This window comes from Branchiostoma lanceolatum, chromosome 10 (genome assembly GCF_035083965.1).
Source record: "Branchiostoma lanceolatum isolate klBraLanc5 chromosome 10, klBraLanc5.hap2, whole genome shotgun sequence".
Classification (NCBI taxonomy): Eukaryota; Metazoa; Chordata; class Leptocardii; order Amphioxiformes; family Branchiostomatidae; genus Branchiostoma; species Branchiostoma lanceolatum.
This window is the reverse complement of record NC_089731.1, coordinates 2,638,063-2,652,402: the sequence shown is the minus strand read 5'-3', so window position 1 is coordinate 2,652,402 and position 14,340 is coordinate 2,638,063. Positions and strand designations below refer to the sequence as shown.

The 14,340-nt window shown below is 43.8% G+C and overlaps 1 protein-coding gene across 1 annotated transcript; it reads left to right on the top strand.

Moving 5' to 3' along the window:
* The first annotated feature begins 4,390 nt into the window (after positions 1–4,390).
* On the top strand, positions 4,391–11,725 carry LOC136443837 (uncharacterized). The gene is made up of 7 exons (XM_066441206.1): positions 4,391–5,423; positions 5,824–5,953; positions 6,954–7,107; positions 10,177–10,291; positions 10,557–10,925; positions 11,300–11,406; positions 11,665–11,725. The coding sequence occupies exons 1-7, from the start codon at positions 4,475–4,477 to the stop codon at positions 11,713–11,715; spliced, it is 1,875 nt and encodes a 624-aa protein (XP_066297303.1). The 5' UTR covers positions 4,391–4,474; the 3' UTR covers positions 11,716–11,725.
* Positions 11,726–14,340: the final 2,615 nt, after the last annotated feature.

Sequence of the window (14,340 nt, the reverse complement as noted above, 5' to 3'; positions counted from 1 at the left end):
AGTGACTCCTCGTGTACTTCCTCATGATTCTGAATGCCTGTTTATTTATCTAAACACCTACCCTCAACATCTTCTGTGATTATATACACTCCCATTGTTGCATGATGTACAGTAAATATTACTGCAGTTGTGGCGCTGTGACATCGACACCGCCCACGCAGACTCAACCTTACAGTACTCCCGCCCACTCCGTTGTATTTCCTCATGCCTTTAGCGATCTACCATACCAACATCTGCTTGGAGATCACACATGCCCATACTTGCGTGGTGCACAAAATTGTACATTGTATATGGTGATTATAGTTGTAACAGTCGTGCCTTGTGCCATCGTTGTCGTTCTCACAGGCTCAATCTTACCGCCCACCCCTTTGTATTCCCTCATACCTTTAGCGACCTACCCTCCTAATATCTGCTTAGAGTTTACACACGCACATATTTACGTGGTATATGGTAAAAATAGTATGCCCGTACTTGCGTGACGTATACATGTAGTAAATATATTACCAGCTGTGACATCGATACCGTCCATACAGGCTCAATATTACTGTATTTCACCAACCCTACTCTCCCAACCTCTGCTTGGAGATTTCACAAGCCCATACGCAATGGCACACAGTAAATATAGTAACAGTGGGTGACTTGTGACACTGTGACAGCCGAAACGGTCCACGCAGGATCATGCTACCCTGATGTTTGTCCCCCCCCCCCCCCCCCCCATCTCGCTATATTTCCTCATGCTCCACAGTATACGCAACGCCCAACTTTCATTTTCATTTGGAAGAAGACTTCCTCAAGACGCCACGCGCGGTTGGAAGTGTCCTTAAGTTAACAGTAAGTAGAATCGTCCTTCTGTGTTTGCCGCAGTTCGTTTTCTAGCAGATTGGTGACAGTGACGTTAATGTGGTATGGGGCGGTCCAACGGTTTGACGATCTTTGACGCCAGGGTATTTTTGTGGCGGTGCATGTTATGTTGTAACGCAAAACGCTGCAGGGTGGCAATAGTATCACGGTCACTGACACGGTTAAGCGAGCAACGTGTAATTTCGGCGGCAAAACTCGGCTACTCTTCTACTAAAACGTAATGTTGCTTAGTATCAAGGTCGATACAGATGCATATATATATATATATATTCTATATATATATATATAGTCATAGACTATTTGTAACTTTGAATTTAAAAAGAAAGTGAAACTTTTGCAGAAGGTAAGACCATTTAAGTCAAACCCCTCTATGAATATGTCATATTATGATGGATATGTAGATATTCAAACGTGAAGTGTACGTAAAATAATGTCATAAATGGACGTGAAATCATATAATTTTCTTGATGATAATTTTGACATTGGCGCTTTACCCCAACAAGAGGGGTGTTGCCGAGTATTCAATCAAGTTCAAGATAAAGACATGTAAGGCTCCCAACACGGTGCCAATTATTAAAAAAATACTTCCAATTGGCCAGTGTTCAATTGTCCCGTTCAAATCATCGTAAAAACAAGTCATGGTCACTGTACTGTATTTTAGCTGTCTTGGTCAGGTAGCTATGCATGTATCGACAGAACAGGTAAAGAACAAAGAAACCTGTGAAACTTAAGTACTGTTAAAATGACGAATAACCACGTGCGCGACATATCGCCAGGTTCTTAGTAAAGCAGAACTCTTTCAGATTCGGTCACGTGATAAGAACAAGCGACCAACTCCTTATGATGCAATGGCTTGTGATGTCACAATCAGAGCTCCATGTTTTGGAAAGCTGTGAGCGTCTTCCCGCAAACTGCCATGAAATGTTTTGGTGTTGACAAACTCAGGTATTAAAACGTTCTCTAAATTTGCCGTCTGCAAAAATTCGTGTGAAAAACAACGATACTAATTTTTTATCTATTTCTAAAATCTCGATGTTCGTAACACTGAAATCTTTTTGCTTTCGTTTCTGCCCGAACACGTTCTTTGTGTACTCGATATTTCTTTGTACCCTGTTGCGTCACGTTTGGTGCTTTGTCACGTTTGGTGCCTAGGCACGGTTTGTGACAGTGCCCGCGTGTCACAAACAGTGCCTGGGACAAAAGCACGGTTTGTGACACTCGGACACCGTCACGAATGGTGCCCAACCGAGCACAGTTCGTGACACACAGGGGGTCTTATCCCATACTGTGCTTTTGGGCGGAGCTTAGTGTTTTGAGGGGGAGGAGTCTGCCTAACGCGTTTTTTCCTGCAGCCCGCCATCTTTGTTTTTTTGGGGGCGCTGGGATGAGAAAGAATCAGCGTAATTCTCACTCATTGAAATACATGTCGCGCTTGTCTTGGATGATTTGGACTAAAAGTTGATGTGGCACAAACAGACGGACGTCTCATCACGAATTTCTTCAACAGAAATCCGTCCCGAACCCTGTCATTCACGACTGTGTCCTGAGGCACGGTTCGTGACAGTGCCGGAGTGTCACAAACCGTGCTTTTGCCCCAGACACTCAGGCACTGTCACAAACTGTGCCCAGGCACGGATTGTGACAGTGCCTGAGTGTCACAAACCGTGCCTGGGGCAAAAGCACAGTTTGTGACACTCCGGCACTGTCACGAACCATGCCTGGACAGTGCCCGGGGCTACAACTTCCCGTAGCATTGACTTAGATCGGGCGAGCTGACTGCCTCGGGACGTCGAAGTAATCGGCAAGTGGCCCGATCCTAGTCTAGATCTGGTTTCCCTGGATAAAATATATTTCGTCTTACAAATTGTGTTTTTTTTAGCATCTGTTATAGACACTGTCTTTTTGTTTTTGTGCCACTTCAATTCTAGGTCTAAGTTATTCAATTATTTTACAGAGCGAGAATTACGCTGTTCCTCCTTAGGCCACAGCAAGTAATTTTTATGGATGACATCAGCGCGCTCATTAATTTTCGCCTGATTTCGAAAAAAAAAACAAGAAATTTCATTGCCTTCCGACGGTGGTCAACATGCCAAAAATGGGCAAATATGTCGTAAACGTTGACAGTCTAAGATGTTTCATTGCATATGAATACCCAGTGTAGTTCCTGCCCATGCTGGTATGACAAGCTGTTTTCTGACTTTGTTCTAGTTAATTGAGCTGTATACACATCTTCAAGAACAGTTTAATGTTGACAGTCTAAGGTATTTCGTTGCATATGAATACCCAGTGTGGTTCCTGCTCATGATGGTATAATAACAAACTGTTTGCTGCATTTGTTCTAGCAAGGACATTATAGAAATAATGGGGGGGGGGGGGGTCTAGTTAATTGAGCTGTATACACAAGGCGTTTCATCGCATATGAAAACCCAGTGTAGTTGCTTCAGATGATGGTACAACAAGCTCTTTTCGACATTTTTTGTAGTTAGTCTATTGAGATGTAAACACATCTACAAGGACATGTTTACTGTGGAATCAAGGAGGTTTTATATTATATATGAAACCTCATTGGTTGAATACAGGAATAAAAGACCTGTTGGTCATGATATCATATTTCGTCGCCTCAATTCTTGTTTAACAAGACTTGTGATCTCAAAATTTGAAACTATAGGAATCTTGTTTTTTTTGGCCCACCTTGTTTTTTTTTCGCCCTATCTCATTAATTTTGGAGTCTGCGGATGATGTCATCCATAAAATTTACTTGCTGTAGCCTTATCCCAACACCCCGAAAAACAAAGATGAGGGGGGGTGGGGGACTGCGGTAAACAAAAACACGCTGCCTTATATGGAAACGCGGGCATCACTGCCCCGTCAGTCACAGTAATTGACAGCACTTCCGGGCACAGTCTGTGACGGTCGGGCTGTGTCACGTTCTGTGCCTGGGAAAGCATAGAACGTGACAGGCATGGTGTGTGACGGTACAGTACCCAATGATTTAATGTTGCTGTTCGAACTAAAATTCTGACCACATGGCATGGCAATTTGCCACCCGGAAGTACCACTTAACACGCCCAAGCTGACCTAAACTGTGTTCGGGGATTGCAATCAAGGAGGTTTAAGTATGACTTCCTTGCTGCAATTAAGATCCTTCGTCACACTTCGTGACAGGTGCAAACTTTCACTCTAGTTTAGCAAAGCTGTAAAACTCAATTCTAGTAGTAATTGTTGCGTTATGAAATGTTGATAATGACGTAAACAGAAAGCTGATAAAGTTAGTATCAACAAAACGTTATTTTCGATATGTCATCATTAGATTGCCTTGTAACATCCGTCCTAGTTGCACGATTCGAACCAGTTTTAGGGCGTTTTAAGTGGTACCTTCCGACAGTAGATTGTAAACATGCAGCGATAGTTGTCGCGACTGTCGCCTGTCTGTTCTTTACTATGCAAATTTGTTTCAGATGTTTACAGCGGTTCGATTCTGTTGCGATTCACATTCTTATAATGCTGACTGTCAGTTCAAGCTTCCGAGGTAACTGTTTTGTTGAGTGGGCATTCAACTATCTTTCCCCCCTGCGTTAGCTCAGGTGTTAAGACATAGTTCAAGTTATGGAGAATGACGACACCCTTGCTAAAACATCACCCCCTTTCTTTCATCTTAGGTTACAACTCCGACAACATGGCGAACAAGATGTTCAACAATAACAACAACGACACCGCAGACGACTTTCTGTCGTACCACCGTTTCCTTGGCAACTACGTCCTGAAGACCTGCGTGGGAGGGACGGGGTGGCTGGTGGACAACATTTCTGTTCCCGCCCAGAAGTTCCCGCCAAAAACCGTCCTGCTGAAAAGTTCAAAGTGCACCGGCGACGGCAGTATCGTCTTAGAACCTCTAGATGACGCAAACCTCAACTCAGCATTCCGCGCAAGGCACTCCTTCTTTAGGGAGCCGCTAGCCTCCGATGTCTTAGACCTAGTCCAAACGTCTCAGGTTGACTACAACGTGGACTTATGTGACACCGTAACCTTGGTAACGAGGGTGGAGGGCGGGGTCGAGGTGAGCGGGCGTCCAGTCGACAAGATGGGCGTGGCCTTCTCAGAACGACGGCGAAAGGTCAAAGGTTCGACCGTCAAGGTCACGTGTAAGGGTCTCTGGGAAATCGCGGTTGACTTTGGAAGCCTTGTGAACAAGCTGGCCAGTCTTTCCTTAAAGGCGAGCTTGGGAAACGAGGACAGTTTCTTAGTCGTGACCCACGTCTTGGTGGCGGATGAGTTCTCCTGGACCAAGGAAAAAAGTGACGTGAAGAGTGAGAAATATGGCGGGAAACTAACTTTATTCCCAGGCACCTGTTTAGGCTGTTTCGTCAGTCGGGAAAAGGAGACGCCCGAGAAACACGTTCACGTTGTGGGGGACGCCATCTTGGCCTACAAACTGGCCAAGGTCAAGGTGACAGACAAGGACAATGGCACCATCGCCAGGGACGACGTCTTGAAGGAAGGACAGTTTGAAGGGAACTACACCTTTGCATGCGAGGAGGTGGACAGGCCTAGGGCTGGCAAATGTGAGGACATTTGTTTGTTTGTTTGTTTGTTTGTTTGTTTGTTTGTTTGTTTCTTTCTTTCTTTCTTTCTTTCTTTCGTTCTTTCTTTCTTTTTACAAGGAGTCATTTGTTAGTTTTGTTTTGTTTGTTTGTTTGTTTGTTTGTTTCTTTGGCTGTATGTTGACTGGTGGGAGGTGGAAAGGGCTAGACAATGCGAGGACGTCTGTTTGTCTTTTGATTTCTTTTCAAAAGGGTTTATTCGCTAATTCTTTATGGTTAATTGTGGATTAGTTCATAGGATAGTTCAAAATGTTATGGATGGGCTTTTAAATGTTTTTCTGCTTTTTTATCGTAAGTTATGGGAGGCTACAATAACCGTATGATTGACCAGGAAGGAACTATCCATCTGTTTTTCCTGCAGACGCTTTAAGGGTGACGTACCGACAGGAAGGGCACCCCCGGCTGAGCAGGTCTAGCCTCGTCTTCAGACTAGTCGGGGCGGCTGGAACGGAGGACCACACGGTCAGGGAGGAGGGCCTTCTTTTCTCGGGGTAAGTCTTTTAACATCGACTCGTGCGTTTTCACTTTTGTTAACATTGGCACATTTACTTTGGATAAAATCACCTAACATAGGATTTGGCATGGTGATCCAAAGCAAAACGCGTTTCATATACACGTTAAACAGCCTCATTACCCTACACATTGGGTACCTGCCTGTGGCACTGGCTGCAAATACACCCGATATTATATGTGCGTGCATAATGTGAATTTGGTCATTGTAACAAAAAATCATTTGCATGTTGTTTATTTCTAACTCGTTCACAAACATTTTTTCCTGTCCTTACAAACTTTTCGTCACCATCAACATGAAATATCCTGATAAACGAATTTCAAAAGTAATTGAAATCCAACATGTGAGTCGTTTGTTGTCACATGACTATCTACAAGGCCGCTAGATCTGACCAAGATAGCACGTCGGCAGAACGTAAGTGTTTAAGGTCATGTTCGCGCATTTAAGGTTAACTTAATATCTCGTAGATAGGTTCATTTAGTTGTGTCCATCCAAAGACTTATTTTACGCAACGGCTGTTACTCCGATGCAACGTTGACCAAAGACAACAAAAGATAATCGACAGGTATAATAGGTTTGAATAGCAGGCTAATTACCGTATACGCATTACGTTCTGGCGACGTGCTGACCAAGATACTAGTACTAGTATGCAGCCCTTATTATCTCCATGAAAAATTGAGATATAGTTTTGGGTGTGTCTGTTTGTCTGTTTGTGTTTCCGCACTACTGTAGTCAGCATAACTCAAGAACCTCTGGATGTATTTCGATGATATTTGGTATGTGGGCGGGTGTTCGGAAGCCGAAATTCAAGGTCGATTTTGGGCCTCCTGGTATGTGACCAGCGGAACTTCCGTTTTTGTATCTTTTGACCTGGACGTGCTATGGTCTTGTTTTTTGGGTGGCAGATAGCTTGTTACAATTGCAAGGGTCGCTGGAGGGCGCTATTTCATCAGACTGAAATCGCCTTTACTTTTCCATAGGACGTACCGGGGGTTCGATTGCTGCAGTGACGGTCTGTTTCCGCTAAGAGGCGTGCGTGTATTAAAGGTGCGTGACCGCCCCAAGAAGATGATGGACTGGATCAGGGTAAAGTTCACGAACTCTAAGGACAGAAGTCGCCTCAAACTCATCAAGGTAATGTTGGCTTTGGTAGTACACTTCACATATGCTATGATAGGAAAGTTTAAGAGATGATGTTTGTTTGTCATTGTCAAATCGTATAGGAGTTTTAATTTTGTAAGTGTGTTAGTCATCCAGTCTGTGGTACTTTCATATAAAACCATTCGTTTGTTCGTTCGTTCGTTCGTTCATTCATCCAAAGGTAGGTTAAATGGGGCCGATTTAAGACTATACATTTATCACGCGGTGTCAAACAGCTTTTAAACATCATTGAATCAAGGTCTACCAAAAAAGGGAAAATTATCAAATCCAGGTGACTTACAACCTTTTTTAGTTTTTCTGTTAGCAAACAAACCAGACAATAAAGAAAAATACGATAATACAACTTAAGTAAATATCAATTATGTAAAAGATTAAACTAGATTCCTACACAGTGAGTAGACCAAAGCTACACGTAGGTCTTATGTCGGAGGTAAACATAGGGGTCTACGTAAGTGACATTAGGTATTTCACATGAATCATGGTCACTTGCAGTGTTATTTTCGACTAAACAATGATAAGGAAAACAGTATTCCCTTCGATTTACATGTAGCATTGCAATTTCAACTTAAGTGCAACATCGTGAGAGTGAGATCTAGAGCTTCAGTATCAGCAAGTGTAATAACAAGAGACTGTCAAATGTATTACAGAATTGAAAATAGGATTAAATCACAGGGAACATTTAACTTTATTAATAAAATTCCGATCATTTCTATGGATCAGTGGTGCTAGGCTGTGCCAGGACTTGCTTATACACCCCCCTGGCGTGGTCTGTTAGCTCACTGGGGACTGGAACAAACACTGGCAGCCTGTTCCTGTCAGTCTGCTGGGCCATGTTGTAGTGGAGCAGGATTCTGTCCCTGTGGACAGATGGGTCCTGCTGGCCGTACAGGGTAACCAGGGTGTAATGAGCCCAGGGCAGCCACCGATGGTCTGTAGGAGCTGTGTGGATGTAGTGGTGAAACTGCCTGATGGCCTGTGGGATGGACACATCCCTGGAACACACTGCTGTGGAGAACAGGGTTGGCAGGTGGTCAGATTTGTACATAAGCGCACTGGCAAAGGCAGATTGGGCTGGCGCTAGTTGTTTGGTGGTTTTCCAAATTGTCATGCCAAAATCACAGTATATGTAAGCCAGATGTTTGTACACGGGGTCTGTTTCTCCGTGCCGTAGAATGACGTCGATGACATGGGATATGGCCTCCTGTCGTCTGTGTCCATAGGGAAGCTGCAGTGCCTGTATCAACAGACAGAGGGTGCTGTCAGGGGTTGCCTGGAGCTGTTCGGAGAAGAGGTTCTCCAATTGGGCTTTGTCCAGATTCAGCCGGGACTGGCCATACAGGATTTTATTAACCTCACCAGGTGTCACAAACTCCTCCAGTATGAATCCCTCCACCAGGTGCTCCACCCCCTCCCCCTCCTTGTTGGTCACCATGGTCGCCCCCCTCTCCAAGCAGCTGTAGGCTTTGAGCCATGTCTGTGCAGTTGGTGAGTCTCTGTGCTTTAGTAGCTCTGCTCTTAGCCACTGCAGTGGGCCCTCCTGTAGCTCACCCTGCTGTGAAATGACATGTGCTGAAGGCTGCTGCTGGAGTCTGACACGTTTAGCCTGAGATGGTCCAGCCCCCTCCTCCTCCTCCTCTACATCCTCCCTTGACGAGACGGTAGTGCCAGCTGCTACAGAGGATACATCCTCGGGTATCCCAGAATCCCCTGCTGTTGCGCTGAATACGCTTGTCTGCAAATACATTTAAGTCCGTTTTGAATTCCAGTAATATTTGAATGGCAACGTCATAACAAATAAAGAGCGAGGTAACCAAACGTGTTATTAGGTATTGAAATTAATTTACCCACCTTCTCGGGTAACTCTGCCAGCCAGCCCAGAACTCTCTCTTCTCCCATCATCCCCATCAGTCCTGCTCCCCCCTCTGGCAGGTTTGGTAGCTCCCACTTCTCCACACTCACGTCGATGGGCTCCTTATAGCCGACCTTCTCCAGCTCTGTCTGGAGGCAGGCCTTAAGAAAGGGGCCGTTCAGGATGGAGGTGAAGTATTGGTAGCCCAGCTGGGAGTAGAAGATGACAGGAACCAGGAGGGAGTCCACCTCTGCCTCCAACCCCACCTGTGGGTCGGCTGGCTGGTCGGGGTTGTCGGGGTCCCTCCTCTCAACAGCCCGACGGACAGCCAGCATGGTTAGGGCCCTGTTGGCCAGGTAGAACGCGCCTATAGCGACCCCTCGTGCCAACCAGACATCACTGATCCGCAGGTACACCCTGCCCCACTCGGCCATCATTTCCAACACAGGCTGGGCGGCAGCTTGTCCTGCCTGAGCAACATCTCTAGCTTGGTCTGCCATTTCAGTGCTAACAAGGAACTTGCAATTGGTCTTGTTAAGTGATGCCGCCTCTACGCGCGTCAATGTAGAAAAATACAGTGGGTCATGTGCCTTGTAGCTTGTACTTTGACTGTTTGCACCAGATAAGAGGGGTCTATGGTAACTGCTGTTTAAAGGGGTGTCGCTGTACATTTTATTTTTTTCTGCACAAGATGTAGTTGCCGGAACAAATTGTTAGAATGATTAAGCTTTGGGGCAGTGTTGTAGCATAAAATACACGATTAACCTTTTGATGACAGTTTGTCATAACTCTGTGACCATACCAACCTGTGAATATGAGCGTACCTGGGCCGTAGTTTACCCGGTCCAGGTCTGACCTAGACTTTGCTCTCCCTGCACACCTGTCTGGGCCGTAGTCCAAGTTGGATTTTTTTTTGTGGGCACATTGGGTTGTTTTCGTAACGGGCAACGTATCTTTCCCATAGCTGTTTATAAGTTATATTTAGTTTATTTACAGAAATAGGGAAACAAAAACAATCATCGCTGGTGAGGTCAAGACCTCCAGGCTTTGGTAGAGGTGACAACACATGACGCTGTTTGTGTATTTTCCAAGCGGTCTGTTTACAGATTAAGAGACAAACAAGCATATAAAGTCCAGCAAAAGTTATACCCAGGAGAAACATTTAAAAAAAACATTACGTTTTTGCTGTTTAGGTGACCGTTACAGACGTGCAGCGTGACGTCACACAGGTGTGTAAGTGTGAGGAGACGGAGGTTGCCAGGGGCGACTGGGCGTGGTTCAGGTGTGACGGACAGGACTCCCGGGAAGGTACGTTAATGTTCTGATCTGAGAGGAAGAAGCAGGGATGGTTGATGTCTTAATCTTGGACCAGACGGAATGTTCGTAGATGTCCTGATCTTGACACCCGTTGAGTATTCACCGTTTCTGGCCATTAAACAGGACACCATATTGGAAGTCATGCATTTCACCTCATTACTGTTTGTAAACTACAGTCCATAATATATATGTATATGATATCATTTACATATATATATGTATAAGAGACAGCCAATTTTCTTATGATATATATTAGAGAAAGAGCAAAAAAAGAGGGTTGCTAAGATATGTTTATCTATGTCAAAGCAAATAAATTTGGCAAAGAAATCTGACTTTAAATACTTGTCATTGACCCCAGGTTACAGTGTGAATGTACAGCACACCCCCGAGGCCGGCCCACCCACCACCACAGCCGTCACCGTACGGCCCGACTCTCCTCTGGCGGCGGTCATGTCCACCCTAGCCCGAGAGACTCGCGTCCCCTGCGCCCGGCAGGCTATCCTGCTCGACGGTCGCGAGCTGAGGAACCCTGACCAGAGTCTTCAGGAGCTGGGGATTGTGGAAGGAACGAACCTGGTTCTTAAGAAAACCACAAAACGTCAAATAACTTGCACTGATTCGACAGGTAGCTTCGTTATTTTACGTGTTGCTGTTTATTTCAAAGTCAAAGTAAATAGATATCATGTTACGCCACATGCATGTATGGTCACGTGTTCTGAGTGACTGGTCATTGAAATCAGCTATTGGCACCTGAAGAAGGCTGTAGAATAGACATAACCGAAAGTTCGTTGAGTTTCTCTTTGTTGTATTCGATCACAGATCTTGACAATATAATATCAGTAAAGAAAGGAAATAGTAGCATACTTTGAGAAAACCAGGCACGTGTTTGAAAGATTGCTATTTACATGTGATTCACGCATTAAAGTATTCTTTTTAAACTTTGAAGAGATTTAATGTTTCAACCGAAGAAAAACGATCCGATAATTTTCTATTCTGCAGACTCGCCAGATGGAGGCCTTCCAAAGGACACAGACGCAGCAGAAGAAGCCGCCATCTTGGACATGGACAGAACCACGCTGGTGACACGGATGGTACAGGAGGTCAAGGTCAGTTCAAGGTCGCTATTGAAGACAGTAGATGCATGTTTGTGCAGCTGTCTTCCACAATGAAGTCAAAAAGTATCAACGTAAATTGCACAACGTTCCTCGGTGTCAAATTTCCGCCTGTTCACACTATTTCCTTCTTTAACTTTGTGATAAAACATGAACACACTTCAGATTATCGATATGACTTTAAACGTCAGAAGAATCAGGTTCTTTTTTCAATAATGGTTTTCAAAGTCCTCCTGATTTCTTCCCGTACAGGACGTTCTCGTACCAGGATGTGCAGAGATGGAGGACCAGACAAAGTGGTAGGATTGTGTCACTCCTTGGTGCTTTCACCTTCCTCTTAAGTCTTCAATATACCTGTCTTCCAGTAAAATCGCAATTGATTAAGATATAAATAGTGAGCTTTTATTTCAAGTAAATCTTACTTCTATACCTACACAATGTCATTTATCTAAAGCTATTTTTGAATCCCCTTATTATGCTAGAGTCACATTTCTAAGCCGGGGCCCGGCCGGGCTGTTTGAGAATACAAAGAAGAAAAAAAATGTATATCAAGAATATACAAAATTTATGCTAAGGAGTTATTTTTTTACGTTTTGTGTGTTTTGTTGTCTTTTAAATCGTATTTTTCGTTCCCTCAAGCTGCCCGGCCGGGCCCCGGTTTGGAAATGTGACCGTAGCATTAACGGGTGCAGACGACAGTAGTCTTCTTCGTACACTGCTCACCCATTGAAACTTTTTTTTCCAGGCAAGACGTTCAGGCCATTCTGATGGAACAGATAACCCAAAACCCGGACGAGTACCCAGAAATCCCAGAGGAGGCCCTTCGCGACATCGTGCGTGTGTTCTTATGCGAGAACGAGGCTGTTGACCTGCTGAAGGAGGCTGATGACGACATCTCGCTGTTCGACGTTTTCTGTGAACTCTCGGAGAGGCTCTCGCGAGATCATGCCACTTGAGAAGGTTTTCTGTGGCAGAGGAAAGTTGGAAGAGAAGATTTCTATCAACTTCATAGTCTTTAACTGTTTTCCTTCAGTTCCTGCGAGGACAACTACTACTGACTGTACATTTCCGATTTGATAGTTTTAGAAGCGAAGCCCTGCATTTTCATATTTTGCCGCAAGGTGGCGTATGAATGTCAAATAACAGTTTGAAGTTTGCTTTAAAGTTATACTGTACCTCGTTGACATTGACAAAAACATCCATGAAAACTTTGGACATTTGTGTCCAGACTTGTCGAAGATTTACCGAACATGATGACATGTTTTTTGTCGTGTAGCAGCCTTCTGTTCCCAGAGTGTTATATACAGAGGGCCAATTTCTGTAGGTTTCTTTTCAACGCCAGCTTAATGAGATTTCAAGTTAGCACCTCTTACAAGTTCCAAAGACAGAAGAAGAAAACAAAATTGTTCAATTTTGCTAACTGCCCTCCGTATCTCTGTTTTCGTTTATTTTCTATTGCCGTGTTGTGCCGGACGGATGATTAGGAAGAGATACAAATAAAACAAATAAAACAAATAAGGATGACATATATATTTTCTTTTGTTTGATTCTTAAATATGTTATATACATATATATATATATATATATATATATATATATATATATAAATGGTTTATTCAGGAATTGACAGATACAGAACTTAAAACAGCATTGCAGCCAATGTTACCTTCTTTCAAGTAAACCGGCTGAATTACGCAGTCTTAAAACTAGAGAACATTACGATGTTCATTTCATATATCTGCTTGGAGATTACAGATAAATCTGGAAGTCTGGCTGTCAAAAGAAGACAGTTTGCGATATGACGATCTTTCTTTCACATATCTGCTTGGAGACGAGTAATGATAAGTTGTAAGATTCGATTTTTTTACTACAAAAAGACCGATTACAATCATAATCACTCCCCTTATCTGCTTGGAGATTAGTCCGCCCAATAATGGAGTTTGGATGAATGTTTTGAAGATTACGGCAAAACAAAGCGGCTTGTCGCGGTCAGGGGTTATCGCCTCTGCTTGAACAGCGAACAAACATCGCCATCGGCAGAGCAAAGGTTGTGCAGCCAGCGGGGTGTACTTTAGATTTGGCGTTCCAACAATCCGCAATAACGGCGCATTCATGGCTTAGTTTGATCCATTTGTCACTGGAGTGTTTGCAGACGTGTGGGGGGAATGTTGGGTTAAATGTTAGTAATACATAATCGGCAAACTAGCAAGATTACCATCGCAGCGGGAAATTTCCACAACAAAAGTCCCAAAATATGATAACGCTCCGAATAAAATCCCTCCGCTTATTACCTGAGTACATGCAACATTTAAGGTGATGTTATCATCTTAACATATGTAAGATTTGGCGTCTTAACAAGCCACAATAATTCTGTATTCATGGCTCGATTTTATTCATTTGTTACTGGAGTGTTTGCATACGTTTGTGTGCAACGTTTGGTTAAATGTTAGTCGTGGACAATCACCCAACCTAACAGTGTAAAGGAAATGGGGTCAAACATATCCTTAAAAACATCGCATATTTTAGAATTCATCTATTTTTCGCCTTAATTACGTACACACGTAAAAGCCATGTCGCCAAGCGAAGATTTAACCCATGTAATTACAGAGATGACTGGAGACGTGTATATCTCAGCGGTTCCCAGGTTACTGCTATGTGGGGGTCTCTGCTACACTCCGATACATGCGATACAATCTATAACATCTAACAGATTTATAGCAACTTTAATTCTAGCGGGAGAACATCTGTCAAAATGTAACCGGTGTGATCTTAAAACTTTGCAGCGCAGCTGTTGACCGTTGGTGGGAAGAAAATTCAACCGAAGAATACCGTAGCTAGCGTCAGAGTCTGTTAAAGACAAACAAAATTGTATGTATGAAACAACACTGACGTCAATTAGTAGTGACAGTAACGCTATGCTTACTGTGT